The following is a 24,406-nucleotide window of genomic DNA, read 5'->3' on the forward strand; positions in this document are numbered from 1 at the left end:
AATGGCTTCGGTCCAGCTTTTCCATGAACACGAGGAACAATTGAAAATCTGGACATATGATGAGGAAGATTTTACCATCGAGATGAATCCGTTTCAGGAGCCTGAAACAACGATTGTATGGAATCTATCAGCCAAAACTCATATTTGTAGTCAGCTGCATACTTTACTAGTTTGCACCGACCGACTTCAGCACACTTGAACCAGAAGCAGCAGCCTCTCCTGTTGCCAGCCTATTTGGGAAGTATCAGCTCAGCAGCTCTACACCGAGAGGACCAAATATTCCATACGCGCTTGTGGTCACTGTCAAGCTGCTGCGCGCCGCACGCACAAGGACGCGGAGAGAGAGAGAGAGAGAGAGAGAGAGAGAGAGAGAGAGAGAGAGAGAGAGAGAGAGAGGCGAGATATCTCATCCTTCTAAATCAACCAGTCAGCATCCTAAAATACAAGAAGCGCTGGTGATCCTCACCGAGACCCTCTCTTCGCCTCCACCTCCCAAACTGACTTCATCTCCGCGCAAAACTTCCAGCGAACGTGCAGCATGAGCGCAGGCGAGCAGTGCGGATACGCCACATGAGGCGGACCGGAGAAACTGAACCCGCCGTGCAAAGTTTGCCCTCTGAAACCGCCGAGATACTGACCGAGCTAACACGCAACTTTTAACGGCTTTTCTGATACTTTTTTCCTTGTCAGCTGGGATTGCTTGGAGTCCGCGGTGCGTCTTTATATGTTTAGCCGAGGACACGTTTAGTTTTTCGGGCTGGTCCGCTGTGAGGAAGACGACATGCAGGTTCTCGGTTGGACCGTAGTTGTCCTCTGCCAGTGGATCCTACGGAAGGTGAGTTTTAATCAGCCAGAAAATATTTCAAGTAACGTTTCTATGATGTTACAGATCACGAGTTCTGCGTTTGGGAAGAAACGCTTGCCTTTCCATTCAGTTTCCAAGAAAGCAGAATAAACACGTTTAAATGGGCGCTGAAAGAATTCGCATGAGATAAACTCCAGAACAACTGCTGATATTCTACTTCATTAAACTCTCTATCTCCGGCAGGTGTGTAGACTCCATGAACTGCGGAACATGGAACTTGATTTAAAGTTTTAAGTCGTAACAAGCAAGCCAATTTGTTCAATTTGTGTAAATAAAAAATAAATTACACATATTTATATATATATTAAAAAAACAACAACCGCCAGCTCCACTTTTGGCCGATCTGAAAATGCGCAGACTCTGCTGTCTTTCCTCTGTACTTCCAGTTAAGCAGCCCTCCTTATCTATTTATCTATTTGCGCTCCCAGCAACTTCCTCTAATTTTTCTTCAGAAGTTAAACGCGCCTGTGGCTTGTTTTATTATCTCAGCAACGCTGTGGCAAAGAGTTTGTACGCTCAGTTCGGCTCAGCTGCAGCAGCTGATGGTTGCGTGTGCTGTATCATCCTTGGCTGTTTGTGCATGACTCTGTTTTCCCAGTGGGTTTATAATAGTGGTAATAATGTATATCTAGACCTCCACACATGATAGAGTGGAAAACAATTCCAGAGAATACAATAGTAGGTTGTCTGTCCCAGCAGATAGACACCATCAGTATGCCTTTGGCCTCAGCTGGAAATGAAAGAGAATAAAAACATCACTTTTTCACCACATCCCCCTTCCTCACCTCTTGACTTCCTTCACTTCCCTCACCCTTCCTCTTCCTCTCCTCTCGCCTCCGTCTTCCCTTTTTCATTATGAAATATTTGCTCCGATTTCAAACCACTTACAAAGTCAAGTCAAATCCTGTTGAGGTTTGTTTTTTGTTTTATTTTATTTTGAACAACTTTCAAAATCCAACCTTGACATGTTAAGCACATCTTATTAGCAAAGGAGCATCACTTTGTTATTTTAGAGACAAACCAAGGGAAAAAAAAAAGTGAAGATTTGAGGGGGTGGCTAGGGGGGTATGAGATTTGCTTGGTGGTCCGCTGGAGCCGGCTTTCCTTTTTTGCAAACAAAACAAATGGTGATGGTGGGTAGTTTAGCGTGGGATCCTTAAAAACACTGTTGGCTGCTGGCAGATTGGGGTTAGGTTGGATTCTGGCAGGTTATAACACATACGCTTCTTTTTGAAGATTGAATGCAAATCATTTCTCCTACAAAGTGAAACTGCTTTGTCTCATTGGCATGAGAGTGCAGCCCGGGTTCAAATATTAGGATTATTGAGGTTTTAGATTATCTCAGATACGCTTTTCAGTAAATGTGCCTTTGCAGATTTTTTTTTTTTAATATATTTTGTTGTCGTTGTGGAGTAAATGTGGCTATGAACCTTGTTTGTTTCTAAACAATTCAGCGGTAGAGATGACGCAGTAATTTGGCTGACATTATGTGACGAGTTACATTCTCGGTAGCTGCCTGTGCACCGTGAGGGATTAAGAAGTGAAGAGAGAGTGAATAAGTGAGGGCAGGAGGAAACTTGAGTAAACAAGGAGGAGGAGGGAAGCAGAGAAAAGCAAAGACAAGTCACTGGAAGGAGGAGACGATAACATTAACCATCTCTCTATCTTAATCCGGTTGGCTCTTATAGTAAAACCCACCGGTAGAAGCCATTTACTGTCTGTCAGAGGCCTGTTAAAGTACACGTGTAAATGAATTAGGTGTGAATTGTGAGTGTAGGTGAGAGGATGGGAAGTGAAAAAGGAAGGAAATTCTATTTTGAAGGCTGTATTAGAAATATGAAAAGTATTTTCCAGATTATTTCCAATATGGCATGTATAAAACGAACCTGTTTTAAAACACTTCTTCTGTAGGTGGGTTTTCACATTCATAAAAAAAAAAAAATTGCTTTCCTTGCATATGAAAGCTGCAATATTATAATTTTCCCACCTTGTACTTTGAAACGATATCTACAGTAACAGCACTACAAAAGAAGAAAAGATGTGTGAAAAGCTTCTTTGCTGTTTTGTGCTCCCAGTAGGAACAATAGCATTAGCCGGCATCTCAACCTGACAAAATCCTCTTATCTCCCCCCATAAAACAACTAGCTATATACCCCAGGGATATTGCAACAACTGAGTCTCTTAATTTCATTATACATACATACATATACAATATTCCTTTGCAATCATCTCTCGTACTGTATATTTCATGCACTTCAGTACAAACCTCTCTCTCCCTACAAATGAAAAATGTAATTTCGTGTGTTTCCATGACTCACGCTCCTGCCAAAATGCGCACTTCTTCACACTATTGTGGGGAAAAAAAAAAAAAAACATCAGAGCCATCAGAGGAGCAGGATCAGATGTTTTCCTCTTGGATTAAACCAGGTGGTTCGTGGTTTGTTTTTTTTTTCCTCCCACTGGATCCATCTGTCCACGTGTGGACCATCTAACGGTCTAATGGCCCAGTTTCAACGAGCAGCACTGGCCTGTAATCTGTGCAAATTATATTCTGTATTCACTAACCGATTTGACATGTAATCTGTTGAATCATGATGACAGAAGCAATCACATTACTGCTATCTATTGCCTCTGAAATTGTTCCCAGAGATCAAAGCATTCTTTAACCTAAAAAAAAAAAGAAGAAGAAGAATGGCATGGATTCGTACAGTATTTTAATGGATTTTTACATGGTTTGCTTAAGGTTAAGCAACAATCCATTTTTATTTAATTTGTTTTTCACCCTTTCACAGCCCGCTCTACCCCTTTTTTGGCAAGCCATTACTTCAAAAATGAGTCATCGCTTGCTCGGTGCAGTGAATAGTTTCACCTCAGGCATTGTATCATTAGCCTTAAGGAGAGACGCATGTAATTAAAATGTGTCAAGCTGTCATATAATTCATAAGAATGTATATTGTATCATAGGTAGCATCTGTCATCGTTTTTGAGAGGGCTCTCTGCCATAAACTTTGCATTTTTTAGCAATTTAAATAAAACACTTTCACATTTTAATAAATAAAAGTAATAAGGTATTACTATTCCCGCTGGTAATCTGTAAAGAATGCAAGCACACGAATGAAATATTATGTTGCCAAATTCAATTTGAATCAATGCTTGTGTCCGGTTGACAGAGCAAGAGTAATGTATTCTTTTTAAAGAGGGACAAACGTTTGCTGCTGCTGCTGCTGCTGCTGCTGCTGCTGCTGAGGCCTGTTGCAGGCGTTTGGTTCTCAGCCTGTTGGAACCACCTGTTCATGTTTGATATGTGGATGTCAAAGGTGTTCCCGGGTCATAGATTCAACCATGAATAAAAAGTGTTCATGCATAGTAATGCATAGTCACACTCCTTTTTTTTTTTTTTTTTTCTAAATTTGCGAATCATCACTTTGAGGTTGATGCCACCGATAATGTGCTGTGTTTTATAGCGATGCAGCCTGCAGCACTTTGGCTCTTAGACATTCTTTGCTTTGTGTTTCATCTGAAGCTCTCGTCACAGCAGGGGTAATGCATCAGCTCCCATACTTCATTAATATCAAGGTTTTATCATATCTGTCACATTGATCGCAGAGCAAACCATACGTTTTTCCATATGAAAGGCAGGTCATATGTATTTTGGCATCTTATTCTTTAGAATGTTCTGGTCAAAAGAACCATCAGATTATGTGAGGTCGAGGTCGTTGCAAGGAGAAGCAAGAGAAGGTTTGGGTGATTTTTTTTTTTTTTTTTTAATTCATTTGCCTCCAAGTGCTCTTATAAGACCGAAAAAAATCACAAGTTGCCCAGAAATGTATGTGGAACAGATTTGTGAGAATATAGAAGAAATTTGTCAAACGCGTCGCATCATTTATCACAGCACAGCCGCCCTCCACATAACTTTAACCATTCTAGCCGGTCTGGAGCAGAGCAGATGTGCCTTCATTTCAAAATACCGGAGCACATCACACTTCTGCAGGCAGACAGGAAACAGCTGGAAATATAGGGCGCCATGTTGTCACCGCCGAGTGTGTTTGGCTTTAATTGAAGGGATGAGCTCTAAATGTCTTGAACTCAGAAGAGCTAAAACAAATGACACCAAAACAGAGATGTGCTCTATTTAAAGACGCGGACCAAAATTTGAGATGGTCCCATTTTACCCAATTTTTTTTCTTTTTTTAGACATAACTCAATTAAATATGTGTAGAAATGTTGCGATTAAACATCATGAAACTCGTTTGAGCCATTTGGCAAGTAATTGTAGAAATAATCTGCACTGTGATGAGTAGCTGTGAGCAGCAATGTGGTGACCAAGTTCCAGTCAGCTTAATTTTGTCATATTTCAAGCATATTTTTTTTCTAATAAAGTAAAGAAAGAAATGTTGAGATTTGAAAAAAAAAAAAAGAATGAGGCTCGAATTGAATCTGGTGAAATTTTAAATCAACTTCCACATTTTGATTCTCAATCATATAAATTCAATAAGGAAAGAGATGGACTGATGAATGAATGTCTTGTAAAAATGTCCATGGTATTGTGTCCAATGGACAACATGGCAGTAAAAACCTACCACCTCATGGTGGCGCTAGAAGGAGCGTCAGTCCTCGTCATGCTGGATCAGCCAGACAAAGCCACTCAGTTGGAGTGTCTTCAGATGTCATCTTCTCGTCTGATCTTTCAGGCTCAGTCATCAAATTAATATTTACATCATCTGGCCTGTGACTCTTAATCGAATGACTGTAACTCATTAAACATATAGTGCTTTGTCTGTGTGCACAGGCAGTGCATTAACATAATTTATTCTCCATTCAGCCTGTCAGTAACTGTTATACGGCCTAATTGATGTGAGTAAATCATGCAAGGGTTTCAGTGTATTTAGTATCATCCATCCTTCATCCTTGTACTTCTTTTACAGGCTGTACTCATATAAGAATGTTCTTGAAACATTCATTTTGTAAAAAATAAATAAATAACAAGGTTTTTTTTTCTTTTCTTTTTTTTAATACATTCCTCCCCAGCTTTAAGAGAGGAGTCTGGTTTTGGTTTGGTTTGACTGGGTTGTGAATTCCAAAATAAAATTGGCATTTGGCTGAAGTTTTTATATTGGAAAGATAAACATGGAAATCAGAGAGGCGGACGGCTTGAATACACCCCCTCCTCCACCGTCGAGCATAAGTTAATGTAAAATTGTAAACAGAATTTCCTTCATAAAGTAACAGTTTATCGCATGACGGCAGACGCTAAATATTGTTTCCCTGGTTCCTTGTTGAGCGATTTTCTACCTTTACTGGCAGAACTGAATTAGGCATCTGTGTAGAAAAGAGAAAATCAGGGTGCGCACATTAACCTGGTCATTTCACACGATGGAGAGAAAATGTTAGAGTTCAACAATTAATTATATTCACACTCAAATTTGAAGCATTAATCAATGAAAAACATCCTATCTGCATAATTGAGAGCTGTAGAGCCGCACTGTAATATCCAAATACCTGTTTGTCATTGTTAAAATGATTTAGCAAATCAATTATGGCCACTTTAAAAAAAGAATAATGGTAATAGTAATAATATTGATAATAATGATAGTGCAGCTAACATGGTGAATCAATGGTAACTCAACTTAAAAGAGCAAAGTTACTAGGAAGATGTTAAAATTGCACCAAACACAATAGTAAATCTTCCTCTATTCTTTACTTTTATTTTGTTTGGTTTTTGTTTGTTAAGGTGCTTTAATTAATTTCTGATTCAATGAACTTGACTCAGGCAGCTGCTCCGTTGTTGTTGCCCTTGAGCATGGAATGTTTTTGTCACTTACTTCAAAACGATAAGAATCCAGTTCTGCGTTAGCTTTACTCACAAGCCGCCAACAATTAGGAAGACAAAAAGCGATTCTGACTTGCTGTAGGTGGGATTTTTTTTTTTTTATGTTATTGCAGTTATTTACCCAAACTTCTTTGTTTTACCGCAAACTGATGATTTTAGTCTTTCAGCCCTCGTTGAACATGGATGTCCCACCTTGTTGTTCAACTGGAGTCCTTCATGCTTTACTAGTTTCATTCGCATTGCCATATTTTGTACAATAACATTATATGAGGAGAAAGACCAAACACTGGGTTGGAACAGTTTAGTTGTTCAGGCAGTTTACCAAATCACACTGATTGAAGTCTGCATTTACCATCATTAAATAAAACTTTCACAGGAAAAGGAGAACTAAAGTGAATACATCTGCACTGAAATGCATGGTCCCTGGAGGCCTTCAACAGGTAAATGCCAAACTTCAGTAAAGGACGATTTAAGAATCCCTTATAAGCTTTAACATAAACACCAACGATCCCTGACTTGCTGTATTAATGAGTTCTTAAGCTGCAGTGAACATTCAGAGCCAGTCAAAGAGAAGCCCAACACTGGGCTCCACATCACACCATGCAACCTGGCTTTCACTGCCAGGGTGATCTGGAGAAGAAGGCCTGTGCACAGCTGTTGCCTCGGCCCCGAGAGGGTCTCGCGCTCCCCGGCCTGAGCCGCCGTCCAGCCTCCGACAGAGCTCTCTGTGTAACTGCCAGCACAGAGCTTGAAGAGAACGTGTTGATGGTGGTGTTGCAGATCATTGTGTTTGGTTACAATGATAGAAAACAAATAGGAAGTAGTCTGAAATGCCATGTTTTTCATTTTTCAAATCTTTGGAACATTTTCCCTCTTCACATGACTCACTTTTGTGTTGCTTCTGTGTCATCTTTGTGCTCTCTGTCTCTCCTCGACCCCAGAGAAGGGAAGGAGAACGAGGGCAGAGCAGGCGAAGCACATATACAGGTCCAGGTCAAGATAACCACACCTGATCTGTCTTGAACTGAGCTCTTTGCACACTGCAGAACTCACATAGCATTTTAATGCATCCCCACCTACCTCAATGGATGTGCTACCATTAATGCAATAGTACTATGTATGACTCACCAAGTCTTATGGAGCGACTGTGGAAAATTGCTCTGTGAGAGGAGTTGGGGGGCAAGAGAAGGGAATGTCAGAGGAGACGATAAGGCCTGAAAAGAAATCAAATTGAAAATATTACTGGTAATCTGTTTGCTGTAGGGATATGTGACAGAGACGGGCACAAGGAGAACGGTGCCATCAGGATATTCAAGCATACACATACGCACACTTATACAACAAAGAGGTAAAATTAAGGAATGCAGAGCACGCAAGAGCTGATTGTTCTGTGCTGTCATGACCGAGGCAGGATAGACAAAGAGTGTATTTATTACACAGCAATCACCACAGAGGTAGTACAGCCCTAATGTCAAAGAGGAGAAAATGAACACTTAGCCGAATCCGATAAAGGGACATTACAACTGGGTGTGTCGTGTCATTAATGTTCTCAGGCAACAGGGCAGACATCCATCACTGCACCCTGTCCTGATCAGAGGAGAGGGGCGGGGGGGAGGGGAGGGGAGCGAGCAAGCGAGCGTCACAACTTCATCCATCATCACACCCAAATTTGAGTGTTTTTTTTAAAGCATTTTTAGGTCCTTTGTACTGTGTGGAGGACGTTGTTATTGCAGGGAATGAGGCTGAATCTGAATCCTTCTGCAGCGCAGACTAAAATCTAATGGAATTGCTGAATGTCATATCTTAGGTGTTTTAGGCTGTAGTTTTATCCTTATTTTTAAGTCTTGAGATTTGGTGAAACCATGGAGTAAAGGATCAATACTCCTGATTTGTTCCTCTTCATTGTATTCTCCACTGAGGAGGTGCTGGGATCCCTGGCTTTGATTAGTCTCTCTGTCAGTTAGAAAGGTAATTCAAAAAGTTGCACATAGATTTTGAGGAAATTTGGCAGAATGTTAGAAGTTGGAACAATTGATCAGACTTTAGACTTGATCCGGACCGTATAACATCACATTGCCTTGGAGGTATGCTCTGTCTGGTTTAGAAATTAAATCCTCAAAAAACCTATTGAATGTCTAGACTTGACATTGTTTGAATTTTCATCACGCAGAGGCTTTGAAGAGATTGATTTGACTGCTTAGAACTAGCTAGTCACATTTTAGATGAATGTCCAAATCCACTGTTTAAATTCCACGTGTGTAAAAACATCGCTGACCATGCAAGGGTTTTTTACAACAACCATTAAGAAGCAGTTCGAAAACATTGCAAGTGGCGTAGGGTCAGTGTCAGGCAGTGGCTGGTTGAACTACATTTTTCAGTAGCGTGGTGGTGGAAGCACAGCTGTTTTCTGAATGAAATAGCTTTTAGTGTGCATTAGCATCAACACAAGCTACAATTCCCCAAATGCTTCAGACAGTGACGCTCACGCAAAGTGTATAGATGACCAAGAAAAGAAACACTTGTAGTTTCTGCTGTAACTGGGATGAAAGAGCTGAGGCGGGCGGTGTTGTGCCACTCCCATACTCAGACCTGTACTGTACATGTGACTGACAGAAGCACGTCAGTATGACATCACGTACCAATGCTCCCTGGGCTGATCCCTGGACTTGTCTGGCGGAGTGTGTTTCTCTTGTGTCCTAAAAAGCAAATACCCCTTGAGCAAGAAAGATCAAGGTCCAGCCCATTGACATTGACTGTCTATGTTGCCGCCTGCTCACCTCATCCTCGAGTGATGAGGAAACTTTGATATGCAGTGGCAGAAACTTGTTTCCATGGAGAGAGACAGATCTATTTCACACTCACTCACAAACACCAAATGTTTGTTATTTTCTGCATGTTACTGTTTAGAGCTGGACTTTATTCTGCAGTTAGAGTTGAGTTAACTTCGTTTGTCCTGCAAATGTGTGTAAAACACACACACACACACACACACACACACACACACATGGGGAGAACATAAATACACACAGCAGTAGAGGCACGCAGCAATCAGTGCTCATATTAGATTTTTGTTTATTTTTGTTATTAAATAAACTGGTGAAATGAACATTTATTGCCTGTTTGACTGACAGGTCTATTGACTTCTCTGATTATTTAGCAGCACTGACTTGAAATGAATTTGGTTAAATTTTCCACAAAAAAAAAAAATAGAGCTACTGCCATTTTACCATAGCGTGCTACATTTTCTCAGCAGCTTGAGCGGAATGAAGCTTTATTTATTGTGAAGTCACATTTTGCTAATATATTTTCCAACCAGCATGCCGGTCAGTATTGGCTGACCTGCTGTGGCTCCCTGCTTCTGCAAACACACATGAGTTAAGTTTGAAGAAATCTACCTGAAGTTGTGTTGAGTGAAAGCTCTGAGGTTGTTTTTTTTAAACCAGATATAAGAGAAACTTGGTGTAAAGCCCCAATGAAGTAACTTAACTCTTGGTCAGTTTCCATGGTGACGTAACCCGCTTAGTGGCGACTAAAGGGTTTCTCTCCTCCCTCTGACTGAACCAGACATTTCTTTATTCTTTCAGTCCTTATCAAGGTCTATTAATTAGCAGAGTTTTACTGACGGAATCAAACTCCTGGTTTCTTCCTCACTCAAGGACTACCCACAGCTACCGCTCTTATGCCTGTCAGGCTTGCCAGTCATCGTTCTTTTGCCCTCATTTTTAAATGTGATACAGCGTCAAGTCACCCCCGGTTCAAAATAAAATCTCTGCATGTCCTTCTGAGGGAGCATGATTTTGGGTTCAGCTACAGAATAAAGTTTGAATATATTTATCTAAATAGTCCGCACAGTCCTAATGTGTTAAAAAAAAAAAAAAAGCATTTCAGTGCCAGCGTATAACTTTACTGAAGTAGTTGAAATTAAGGCAGTGAATGCTGTTGAGCTAAGGTCTCAGTAGATATCTGAAATTTAATGTAATAATCCTCAGTGTGTATTCAAGTGCACATAATTGTGTCAGTTGATCTTTATATATTTCTAACAAAAAAAAAGGGTGCATCTTCAGTTACAAGCCTGTACTGCATGTTGACCCTCTTCAGAAGGTGAAAAAATGGCATGTAGGCTTTAGCCTCCATAGTCAGACTCAAACACGTTGTCATTCATTAGGAAATGTATTTCTGATAAATGTTGAATTAATAGACGACTCTATATTGTGTTAAGTTATTCAAACCTTTTTCTCTCTCTCGCTCTCTCTCTGTTTCTCTGTCAGGAAGATAAATGTGCATTCACTTACATAAATATCACCATACCATAGTACGTCACCTGGATTCATTTGGATACTGTTCCTTTTATTTACCTGTTGTCATGGTGAATTGTGAATTCAAAGCTGATTGATGATTGTTTTTTAATTTATTTTTTTTCTTCCATTGTGCTGGAGCTGAACCCAGAGTAAATGTTCTCAAATTTGATTAAATTAAGCCAGCTGCTCTGGAATAGCAGCAGGAGGAATGCTCAACCCCAAGTTAAAGCATCATGTCAGTCGATGTTAAACCTGAATACGCGTTCTCTCAAACCTGAGTTAGCATGGGGACAGGATGGCTAACATTTAAGGATTAAAACAATATAACTCTTACAAGTCTTTATCTGAAACCGAAATTAGTCTAGCACTGAAAACTCTCTGTTAAACAGACTCCAGGTTTAATTTCAATTAGTCATACTTTTATGCTCTCGAGTGCCTTTTAGTTTGAATTAATAACAAAATACAATGCAAAACAAATTACATTTAGCCCAAATGTGTGTGTACTTTACTGTTTGTGCTAAGTAGCAAACGTTAGTACCTGCTAAACATGTTGACATCCCCCCTGTGAGCATGTTCAGCTGTTGAGATTGAATGAGCACGACCGTAAATATTATATTTATATATGCAGATATATGCATATATTTGTGTCATTAAACAACATCTAAAGTCTTTACTTTCTTACTGTGGCTTCTGTTCAATGAAAATGGCAGATTTTATCATTATCTTGTTATGCATTCAGTGGTTGGTTTGCCTGAATCTCTTCAGGGGTTTTGTTGTTGTCCTCTTTTGCATGACTTCATAAATAAAGCTGCAGAGGGAGATTGTGGGTGTGAAGTGGTCAGCCCTACTTTGGATTGCTCTACTGGTGTTGCTCCACTTTGAGGGGTCCCCAGTCATCTTTGTGATGTGAGCAGTGTGTTAATGTCTCTCTCTCTCTCTCTCTCTGTTTCCTGGCTCCGAGGAGCAGAGTCGAGCTTTGGAAATAGATCACATCAGAAGGGATGCTTGGCTCCTGATGATGGGCACCGTGTTTGTTTCATACATGCATGATGAGTAGCGCAGCTCTCGGCGGGGGCCACCAGTTTTGGCATCACGCCGCTGCCCGTGGTCAACGTGTTGCCTCGTCTCAGCCTCCCCTGGGAGAAAGCACACGCTGTGCCACATGCTTTTGCTATTTGATATAGCAGTGTGTATTCTGGTGTTCACGTGTGTTGACTGGTGTGAGGAACAAGCATGTGAACTGAAATGAACACAAGCTCACACTGGGGGCTGAATTTATGCAGATTCTTAAGAATACGGCATGTTGTTAAAGTACGACGTTCATGTGTGGCTGTTTATTTGCACCGGGTAATAATCTGTGAATGGTTTTTTAAGGCTCCCTTTTATTATTGTCATCCGTCTGCAAATTAACACTTTAACTTACATTGACCACTTAATCAAAAAAAGTTAAAAATGTTCAGCCATAATCTTTCATATATCTCATCAGATAACCTTTATTGTTTATTCAGACCTGCTGTGAATATCCACTCTTGTGTATATTAACTAATTGTAACATGTGGATCTCAGATGAATGTTCCGATGAGGGCGCTACATCTGAAATTTGGCTATTTGAATAAAGAATAAATTACATTCCCCCTGTCATGATTCGAATTTCTGGCACCTATAACAGAAAAAAAAAGCTTAACGTAATACTGTTTCCAGCCCCATTCTTCATGATGATATGAGTTAAAAGACAAGTGAAATAGCATTGGGCAAAAATGAAAGATCCAAACATTATGAAGGAATCTTTTTACCGTCTGATACAGAGCATTTCAGCCAGTCATTGTTGATGCACAACCTCAGCAAGTATCAGTTATCCCAATTGCTTTCAATTACTTTCCGCTTATCCAATAATTGATTAACCAACTTATCACTTCAGCTTGTTTATTTCCCTTTATTTAGCCCAAATGTTAATGTGTGTAGCTGATGGAGCGCGTGCGTGTGTGTGTGTGTGTGTGTGTGTGTGTGTGTGTGTGTGTGTGTGTGTGTGTGTGTGTGTGTGTGTCTGTGTGTGTGTCTGTGTGTGGCTTGGGGGAGCAGCAGCCTTGAGTGTTCACAGCTTCTTGTGATTAATAATGACACACCTAGAGGAGATATAGAAAAGGATTTTGTGCATGTAATGAAATATTAAAGTGTAATCCGAGAGACACCAAATATCATAACTCATGACGCAGGCGGCAGAGAACGCTCAGGGTCAGGTCGGCGTGAGACCCTGCCTCAGATGGGACTGTGGAGGAGGGATTAGTTTTTATCATTTTTTTTAATATCTCCACCATGGCTTGTAATGCATTAATTCTTACATACATTGGATTTATCGGAGGCCGTGTCAGAGAGGAGGAAAAAAAAAACCTAGGTAATCCACGAGAATGGTGACCCTTTAAGTAAACTGAACATCAGTAATCACAATATCTTAATAATAAATTAAAGGTTGTGCAGAGATCTGCTGCATCTACAAGAATCTCAGGGATTAGATGTTGTTTTCAAAATGTCCAGTGATGGAGTCTTTGTTTGCATTCTTGGTTTGTTCTTTCAGGAGCTACATGAGATGCATTACTGAGATGAAAGCAAAGCATGTACAACACAGGCTGTTATTTGTTCAAATTTGTTTCCTGTGGACTGATTTCTAATGTCAAAACTTTCTCTATGGATTGTTCCCCTGAAGCCAAGCTTAATGGAGAGTGCTCAAGAGAATACAAGCGAGCACCCCGCAGAACCGTCACGGATCCCTTGCACATCTCCCAGTCTATTTCTCTGTCCTTCCTCATGCACTGTCTTTCATCTTACACCTCTCTCACCTGCCACCTGCCTGTCAAAACCTTCACAATTGAGCTTCTATCTTTCACTCCGTCTCCCCATTTCTCCCCTCGTATGCTCTTCTCGCTTCCTCATCCCCAGCTCCGATGCTGGTCATGCCCGACCCGCAACAACTTTGCCAGTGTGTCTGATTAAATTGTAGGCCCTGAAGATGTAAAATGTGTGAGGAGAATTCCCTTGTTTCAGCTTCCAGCTCCTCTTGCTCTGGTTGCTTGTGACCATGCTGGTGGTTGCAATATTTTCCTTTTTCCTCTGGTGGTGGGTTCTGGCTCTGATCATCACGTGTCTCTCTGGACATTTCTGGATCAAGACATGGCAGTTCTCACTGCTGAATTATATAAAATCTCTGCTTGGTTTTTGGTTAATTAGACCATGCAATGAAGAAGCAGTGGAATGGGGAGACTGACAGCAAGAAGGAGTGGTGTGTGTGTGTGTGTGTGTGTGTGTGTGTGTGTGTGTGTGTGTGTGTGTGTGTGTGTGTGTGTGTGTGTGTGTGTGTGTGTGTGTGTGTGTGAGAGGCAGTGAGGTTACCTTCTCTCCTTTAACGTGGTCCAAGTTGGCCCAAATGAGGATGCTTGGGAGGGAGTCTAGGTCAGGGCAGAGGAAGGAGACGAGTGCAGAGCAAACTCAGTTCGAGGGGAAGACCAGAAAATCTTCTCACCGGCAAATTTCATCAGAGCTTAAATGTCAGCATGTGTGAGAGGACCCTAACATGCATTTTACCACTTAATGCATTTGATGTCTTTACAGATTCTGAATGAGGGAATCATCTATCAAATGGCATGCAGTTATCCACTGATAGCTGTGGTAGGGAATTAATTTATTTATAACCTCAGCCAGACCACAAGTTTTGTTCGCTCTCATCGTGTTTCCGTGCAGTGAATTTTAGAGGAACATTTGAAATGTGAGTCCAGCTCATCTGGATCTTGGCGCTTACAAACTTGGCGATGCAATGTGCGTTTTCATCAGAAGTTAACAGCATCTGTAAGATTACGCACGGCTGTGAGAAAAATATGTAGAATAATTACATTAAAAAAATATGGAGAGAAGTCTTAATGAATTATGTTCATTTATGTTCCACACTGTCGAGGCACATTGACAAAGTTTGTCAGTTGAAGCACGTGGTCAGTCTTTATTTAAAGATTTGCCGCAACGAAATGTATCCAAAAAAGATTATTTCTTCTTTTTATTGTGTCATTTTTTTTCAAGTTGTGCAGTTTCATCACCATTTTCTAATGTGCATCAAAATACACTGATAGAAATCCAGTGGCTGATCTGATAAGGCTGGTGTTTGTGAGGGGCATCATCAGCAGTTATGGACCAAAATGGCTTTGTTTTGGCTTCACATTTAATCAATGAATAACAAAAGTCATGTTCTGAATGGAGGACCTTGTTCCTCACATTACTACTCACTGCACTTAAAGTAATTTGAACGGATCTTGGATGATTCAAATGGTAATAAATTTGCTAAATTGGCATCAACTTTAGATCCGCAGTGTTGTATTGGAGTCTATCCCAGCTGCCTTCTGGCGAGAGGCGGAGTTCACCCTGGACGGGTCACCAGTCCATCACAGGGCCAACACACATAGAGACAGACAACCATTCACACTCACAGTCACACCTACGATCAATTTAGAGTATCAATCAGCCTCGTCCCCTCTTGATGTCTTTGGACTGTGGGAGGAAGCTGGAGTACCAGAGAGAACCCACACAGGAACAGGGAGAACATGGAGACTCCACACAGAAAGACACTGTGCCTGAGCCGGGGTTCGGACCCAGAACCTTCTTGCTTTGAGTCGACAGTAATAACCACTGCACCACAGTGCTGCCCTATTTAGATGAAATTCAAAATCAAATTAAGTTGGATTCTCAGTGAATGTTTCCAAGAATCAAGATCATTTAATGGTAAAAATGAAACTTGAGAGTCCTGCTGATATTTAAAACAGGATCTTAATTCAGAGATGTCTTGATTGATGTTATTTAAAATCGCAATGGCATCGTGTCACTGTAGCTTAAAATAACATTTCCTTGTCAACCTTCATTTAACATGGGAACTATAGTTAGCTAACAACAAACAATGAATCAGTGTATTTTGCCAGTAGATGAAACTCCTCAGATTCGATCTGTGCAACAGCAGCTGTCATCACAGCTGGATCTCCTCGCAAAAAAATTGCTTTCTCTCCTTGCGCAGTAGTCAAAAAACGTCCCAGTTTCCAAAATCCTCCATTTGATTTGCTCAGCAGATGTCACCCTCCTCTCAACAAACACTTGGACTGAACCCCATCCTGCATGTAGTAACATGCCCATTCAGTGACAGTGACATAATGTGGCACCTAGAGAAGCAGACGAAGAGAAAATGAGGGGTTGGAGGTGACAGACAGAGGGGAGGCAGACGGAGACCCAGAGCCATGCGTCCCGCCAGTGTGATACTGGACATCTCACTTCAGTGAACGGAATGTTTCTACGCTCAGCTGAGAGGAGCGCAAACTATGTAACGCAGCACAAAACAAGGGCAAAAGCAGAGCAGTTGAATCCCTAAAGGATCGACGGGGGAACGCTGATCGTACTCTTCTCCCTCTTCTCGTGACTTTGGGCAGAGGTGTTGGCAGTGTTGGTGCAGTGTCCGCTGTGGTGAAATGTGTTGTATGAGCAAATCCATGTTTAACTGACTCCAGCTCAGGCGGTGAGGTGGCCGTGATTGCTTGATACTCTGTGATCGAGTCAGATGACCCCCCCTTCGCTTCAAACTAAATCTTTCCATTTTCCTTTTATTGCAACAGATGGTTATTTTTTGTGTTTACTGACTTAGAAGTCCACCTGAAATTGTACTGTGTGGGTTTTTCTGCAACTGAATACCAATCTGCTTTTTTTTTTTTAAAAAGAATCATTTATATTTCATATTTTGGTTTCATAATTGGTCCCTTGTCTGTCCGGTAGAAGTAGCGGTGTTGTTATTCTGCTCCGTCACTCTATTAGCAATGTTTCACTCGACTGACTCCTGTCAGAAATTCACAAAAATAACCCTTCATATATGTTGTTTATACAAACACTCACAAAACCCAAACCTATAGAGACCAAATAATCATCCATTTACCAAAATAAAACAACAACAACACCGCAGGCAGGCTGAGTTAAAAGATTAACAATTTAGAGGCAGAATCATTATATTAGCCAGCACAATATAAAGTTGATGAACTATGGATGATGTCAACAGACCAGATGGTCCTTAGTGTCTATTTAAATATTACAAGAGACAACCAGTCATTCACTGAGTCTTAGAGAATAGCAGTTATAAGCTCTAATTGGTTGCAGGCATACAGCTTAGACATGGTAGCGCTTCAGTCTTTTCAATGCACAAAAGATTTGTTCAAACAAGCCTCTAAGTCCCATCGAAGGAACCTCACTTGTTGCCTTTCACCATATGTAGATCAACGTACCCTGGAGAGAAACATTGTGAAATTAGCCTTTTAAACTATGACCGTTTATCTCTTGATCTTCTGTCCGCTGATGTCGTCCGTTTTCCCACCAAGGAATAGACTCGTAACTTTCTTCAAATCGTTATTCCAATTTTACATTTGAACTGTCCAGGACCACGAAGGAAAAAAAAAAATCAATACTCTTTCCCTACAAAGGCAAAGTGAGAAACCAAGGTATAAATATTTGGTTGTTCTTGTAACATGGAGCATGTTTATGATTTAAATCGATTTATTTATTTTGTTAGTTGTTTTGTTCGTTGATCTGGACTCATTGTGGCCAGTATTGTACTACCTGGGAGTCTGGTATCTAGGTAATGGTCTTTTTTCCCCCTCCTACTTTACCTGTGATATCTGCAGCTTCTGAGAATTCCAGCTAGATTTTAGAAGCCAATAGCAGCACGACAAGCTAGGCCAGGTTTCTTGCCTGCTCAGCTCAACTTACACTGAGGAACCTGCAGCTCTGGAGTAGACCTGAATCACGGGACAGATAACCTATATCAAGTACTGTTTATTTTCATTAAAACTGCAAAATGAGGCTTTTAATTAATGGAATGTTCAGAGGTTTGGGTGGGTGACATCGCACAGAGTGTGGAAGAGGGTGTTAAGCTGTTCTCAAAAAATCTCTTTAACTTGTCTTCACAGCCACAAATGTCACTTTTCAGACATTTTTCTGCCAGACGGTTGGCAAATTTTATTTCATGCAATCTAAGTATCTTAGCAAACAGACTGGTATTTTTCTCCATGGGCCTTAAGTGAAAGAGGGAACCTCCAGCAGGCCCACAGACGAGCCCATTTAGTTCAAGTCCTGCCTCTCATGTCTATCTGAATGATGGGATCCGACATGACTACTGCTCCACTCAAACCCAGATAGTCAGTCAGTGGGTCATAATATCTTTATTTTAATTATAAAAGATATTAGAAACGTTATGACTCGTGTCTAGATATTTTTATTAATTTCTAAGGAAATATTAGATGGCTCTCGGTGGAGTTCTGTGCGCCACCTCGTTTGCTATGTACTCATTTCCTTCACAATTTTTTTTCTCTTTGTGTGTTTGGATGTTTACTCGCAGTTGAGATAAGGAGGCCAGTTTGATCTTGTGTCTTTGTACATCAGACAGCAGAGTATTGAGGGGCCAGCATCGTGTCTTGATGGCCTGCTGCGCCACATAAATCAAACACATGCACACACAAGGACAGAAAGATAGAGATTAAAAAGATATCTGTGAGAGATTGACTGTCCTGTTGCCTTGTAAAATGCCAAAAGGTTTTTAAAAAATAAAAAAAAATTAAAAAAAACCCTACCGGTACTGTATATGTACTCATGCAGTACCTTGGTGTATATAGGTATAAAAAAAGACTTGAGTGTAGACCTTGAATGAGTAAATCCTCCTTCAAGAGTGACACACACCCAAAATTTATGGTTAGTCATTCCAGTGATCAACTTAAGGACTTCGCCTCATAGTATCATCAAAAATGACACGTCCACAAATTTTGCTCCTTCATTATCTTCTCAAGGTTTATCACATCTTGCCAAATCTTTTTTTTTAATATTTTTTTTATTTATTCAAATGTTTATGTTTCTACTTGCACATACGATCTCCTCCTTTTATTTTTATTTCATATATTGTTTTTCTTAGATATTTATCGGGCTTAAAAACAGGACCTTGAGGGTGAAATTTCATGCTCCCCATGTGTAAACGTGTGCTAGTGTGACAATAAAGCTTCTTGAATCTTCTCAAGCAAATCAATATGTTACTGGTTGTGCATTATTTGGAGATTGCCACGTCTACTACATACAGATTAAAATGAGATTTAGAGTGCAGATGATTTTTGATGGCAAATGGTTTTGTTTTTTGGTTTTTGGTTGTTTTTTTTTGGTAATTTTCTCTGACATCTAATCCACAAGGTCAGTGCTTCCCACAAGCCCCCTTTGTTTCAATTCCGTAATTCAGATCTCTCCCTAATCTTTTTTTTAAGCCTTTTATATCAGATATTATATCAATACAGCACTTAAACTATTAACTAAATGACATGGACTATGAAAAGCTTTAAATTCTGATATGTTTAAATAATGTGTTCCTCCCACTCTGCTGCACCTAAACATCTTTATGCACATTTCCCTTCCAAATGATTTCTGTTTTGGATGAGGAATTGATTTTCATCCGTGATAACAAATGTTCCCTGTTGAACATATCATCCCGTTTTCATTTCCCGTTTTTGTTCGTAGCAAAGATGAGATTCTGTTGCCGAATGGTTTTGTTAATGTTTTCATTTGTGTTCTTCATTGAGATATCCAACCCCAGAGTCTCTTTTTCATTCATGTTTCCAGTGCTGTAGAGATTACATTCTGTTTCTAAATAATTTCAACCCTTTTTTATAGATCATAGTGAATGTCATGCCAGATCAGGAGATGTCAGTCCTTGTGAGACACAGATGCTGTGTTATATTCATATTCAGTAGAGGATTTGTAAGAGTAAGTGTACCGTAAGGAAAAAGCAGGGGAAATTATTGGCCATGCTGAGGCCATCAGTGGATAAAAACTGAACCAAGTATTGACAAGTATCAGTGGATGATTTAAAACTAACACAGATACTCTCTCGTTACTCCGTCATCCAGATATGTGCAATACAAAACTAGCCGTTGTGTATATACTTATCCTGTTCATTATTGTTGTACTCTTTGTATGTATATTTTTTTTTCTTTTTTAAAATTTGTCTATTTATCTTATTTAGGGTCCTTGCACTATTTTCTGTCTTTTTCCCCTCATGCTGCTGTAACAACAGAATTTCCAGAGTACGGGATGAATCAAGTTGATCTTATCTTATCTTATCTCACACCATATGAGTCAGATCCACCATATTTTATTCATATTGATTTGCAAAATTCTTCAAATACTCAAAATAAAGTGTCAATGCTGGGTTATTGATGGATTAGTAAAGAATTCTGGCGCTTTCAACACTGCTCAGTATCAATTCTTTTTTCAATTACCAGCTTAATGGAGACAGGCCTGGGGGCTTGTGAACAGCTTCACCAAATACCACAAGCAAATCTGTAAATAAAGAGTTGGCTGCTGGCTGTATTGACTTTAGGGTGTTTTGGCAAAGCTTACTGAGTGTTTTTAGATTGTGTTGTTGGGTCAATTGTCCCCTTGAGACTAAAACCAACTGAGATGATGTGATGTGGTTTGTTGTCGTCCGGCTGGTGCGAGGTTGCTCTTAAGGCTTGTGCGAGAAACTCGCCGTTGAGAAGACATCTGAAGACACGAAGATGTGTTATAGGGTTCATAGGACGTTACAACATGCTTTCTTCTTTTATCAACAATGTTGTGCACATTTTACTCCAGCTGTGCAACTGTGTCTTGAGCCTCCTTACTGACTGATTTCCTCGTGCATGGAGAGCATTGTTGAGTTAAAGTAGGAGTAGGTCAGACATTTGTGTCTGCAGTGAAGTTGTAGCCATAAGAAGGAACAGAGGAGAGCAGGAGGAGGATGGACAGGCTCAATGAGCTGAGCCGCTGCTTCTGTCATACATTTAGTTTTATCATCACATATCAACAAAGCCCACGCAGCTTTTTTAAGAAACAGAGCTCAAAGGCAGAGGAAAACCCATATCAATGCAGAACAAGCGTACTGGCATATAACATATGCTAATAGGACTCTTACAGGGACCACTTTGCCTGAACTTATACTTCCATTAAGCACATAGTACAATTTGATCATACTTGCATTTTTACTTTGGAACAGTTTAAAGGCAGGATTTTTACTTTAAATTGTCTTTTTACAGAGTTGTATGCTATTACATAAAGTCTCTGTATCAATTTTCCAGCATTTGTCTTCATACTCAAGATTTTCTCTTTAAGGGGGTTCACAAAATGTATAATCCCTCCAAACCCTTTGGAGTTATCCCCGGACACTGTAACAAATTAATTTGTTCACATTACTTTTGCCTGTAAAAAATAATATTGCACAAACTCTGTAAATCAATAGTCATCAGCGACTCTTAGAACTACGTCATTACTGGTCATAGACATTGTGCACAATGCTGGACCTCTTGATGTGACTTGGCTGGAGTTGGTGCAGGAGATAGGCAGACAAATACTGCAGAGTGGTTCAAAAGTAGAAGGTTCTGATATGTACTGTTGTAATTTGTAAGGTATAATGGTATAATGTTACTTTATATTGTTGACCGCCGCTTATGCAGCAGCCAATTTTTGCAGAGAAATGCAAGATAATGAGTAGTTTAATGCATTAGCAGGAAGGAAATTGAAGAAAAGTGAGACTTTACCTTTTTTTTTTTTTTTTTTAAAAAGGTACTTTACTTTTTGGAATTACAATCCCAACACTGCCTATAACCCCAATGGATGTATGGGAACAAGTAGTTTTTGTTATAATAGTCAGGACTGTTTCTAAGTAAAAGTAAAATAGAGATCAAAAATTTGTTCCGGGAAAGAACACTTATGAAGGTTGTTTTAAACTAAATTCCATTTAGCTCAATTACATTGCTGTTGTGGGAGACATCTCTTCAGAAGAAATCTACAAACCTCAGCAAATACAAAATATGGCTTTCATGGACATGGGGGGGTTTCCATACAGTCATTCCCTGTCTTGTACTTTCTAGGCTTTGTGCAGTAGGGACAGAAATCAGATAGTAGGAAGTTAAGGTTTGAATCGTGAGAGAGTACGAGGTGTATAATGTCATTACTGATTCAGTCAGCAGAGGAGGTCAGATGGATTAGAGAGGGAGGAGGTTGCAAAATAAAATAAAGAACATCCACTAAAATTAAAAATGCCACAAAATGAAATAAAGATGAGTGCTCCACTGAGCCGCAGACTGAATATAAAAGACAATCCTGTGAAATATACATGGCTGGTTGGAGGGTTGTGCAGAATGCTAAGCTCCAAACTCCACCTGTAACACACAATACAGACCCTGATTCTGAGCCTGGTGATCATCTCTGAACATTTGGGGATCAAATCAGCAGCTGTGATCTGACCAATGAAGCTGTTTCCTGCTCACCTAGGCAACAACAGTCAGGATGACATAGAAGGGAAGAGAACATCTCCCATACTTAATAAGATTTGGTGTTATTTTTCCCTGTCTGTAATGCCTTTATTATTGCAGATTTGCTTAGCTGTGAAAGGTATTGATTGTGAGCCCCATCTGGGGTTGAAGAGAAAGAAACAGACAGAATGTGGTGTCTGCTACTGGTGGAGGAGTTTTTACACAGGTTTTGTAAAGGAAAAAACATGGTATTAAACCATCATGTCCTTAGAAACGTAGGATGCATTTATTTATTGGAGTAATTCAAAATACTTCCACTTCAGATTCTTACAGATTCTTTCACCTTGTGGTGCGTAGAAACAATCTAACAGCTACTTTGGGTGTGTATAATGTGTACCTCTGTATGCTCATGTTGCAAGATGACCAAATGCTAAAAATAAAACTAAAAAAAAAAAAAAGTCACCCGAGTTAGTGCAAGAAAGCAGCAAGAAATATTATTTAAATTGATTTGAGTTTTTAAGAAAAGAAATATAGAAATATGTTAAATAGAGTGTAGTTTAGATAAAACCTAATTCTTCTTTTTTTTTTTATTCAATCCAACGTATTCTCTGACAGCACCCAAAATAACAGAATTTAATGTTGGAGAAAGAGAAAAAAGGGTTGACAGCAAAGATGTATAGAGATGACGGGTGAGTGATTGTTCTTTATGTCTTTTCTTGGCCTTGCAGCGGGAAGCGGGACTAATGATGCCTCCTAACCTCAGTGCCTAACACTCAAGGTCGGCCATCTACTGATGCATTGTGGCCAAGGTGTCCTGGACTGCAGAGGAGCACTGAGTTTTTGTTGTTTTCGGTGACTTTGCCCTAAAATTTATCACTATATCTATCATACAACATGCAATTCATTCAGTGGTGCAGGTCTGGGGGACGACCAGCTGTTGTTCTACCATTTACAAACACTTTCACTTCCCTGCAATACAAAATAACACAAACGGAATAATAATGTCAGGCAGACGAATGATTGAGAGTGAAACAGAGGTTGTTGTGGTTGAACCACCTGACGAGCTTTACCATAATTGGTTTATTACAAAGTGGTTTTCCTCACCTGTCTCAGAGGGGACAGTATGGATTAAGGATGGGGGAGGGGAGACAAAAGAGGGAAAGAAGACAAAAGTGGAAAAATGAAAGAGATGCCAGTGCAGAGGAAGATGCAATTGGGAGGCTAAATGTTGACTAGAGGGAGGAAGAGTCAGCCTGTCTCCCTAGCTTGGATCATTAATTTGTGTTCTAATTAGCAGGAATGCCACAGTTGGAATGTGATGCATGCTTAAGGACGATGAGCGTGTGTGTGTGTATGTGTGTGTATGTCCTGTGTCTGTGACCTGCCCTGGCTCGAAGTCTCCTGGCTTGTTAGGAATAACAGATTGATGCTCTCCTGCACCCCCACCCACCAGTCCCACCCCAGTCCCCTACCTAACCCACCCATCTGCTACGCAAACATGCCAGCTCTTTAGACTCATCTTGTGTGTACATCATGTGGGTGTTTGTGTGTGCGCTTGACAGTCTGTTCTGTTTTGTCATTGCAGAGTTGGTTTGACGAGTGGAGGGGGGGCCTCGTGTTTTTGTTGCAGCTATAATTTTTGTTACTGTGAATGCATAAACTGGGTAGAAATACCCACGTACCATCCAAGTCTGACAAGCGAAACCAAAGTTGATGTGTTTGAAAGCTGTGTTGTTTCTAATGGCCTGCGGGGGGCGACTAGATCAGTAGCTCCAAGAAATACGTGACCAAATGAGCATTTTTTTTTCACCTTTGAAAACATTGTCTTTGCCTGATTATTCAAGTCCCGTATACAGTAAAATGGCCAGCTACTCAGGTATTTGCACGGACACGGCTGCCATGAGATTGTGAGGTTACCCCTCTGGTGAGCTGCTGCCTCAGCCCCACCCTCTCATCCATATTTATTCATGTCGGGTTGTGAAAAATGAAGATGGCAAAAATGCAAAACTTGAGGCTTCTGACATGGAGTCCATTACCAATGGGTTACGTAGATCCACTGACTTTATACAGCCTGTGTGAATGC

General features: G+C 40.3%; 1 protein-coding gene across 1 annotated transcript in view; it reads left to right on the plus strand.

Annotated features, from left to right (window-relative positions):
• Positions 1-381: 381 nt before the first annotated feature.
• Positions 382-24,406, plus strand: part of nxph4 (neurexophilin 4) — a 43,281-nt gene continuing 19,256 nt past the window's right edge. Inside the window, exon 1 of the mRNA XM_086200832.1 lies at positions 382-835. Coding sequence (XP_086056958.1) covers positions 782-835 — 54 coding nt within the window. The 5' untranslated portion in view covers positions 382-781. The remainder of the gene's footprint in view (positions 836-24,406) is intronic.

The sequence above is a fragment of the Aulostomus chinensis genome, chromosome 3 (genome assembly GCF_037954235.1).
Source record: "Aulostomus chinensis isolate RoL2024-O1b breed Wild chromosome 3, RoL_Achi_v1.0, whole genome shotgun sequence".
NCBI classification, from domain to species: Eukaryota; Metazoa; Chordata; class Actinopteri; order Syngnathiformes; family Aulostomidae; genus Aulostomus; species Aulostomus chinensis.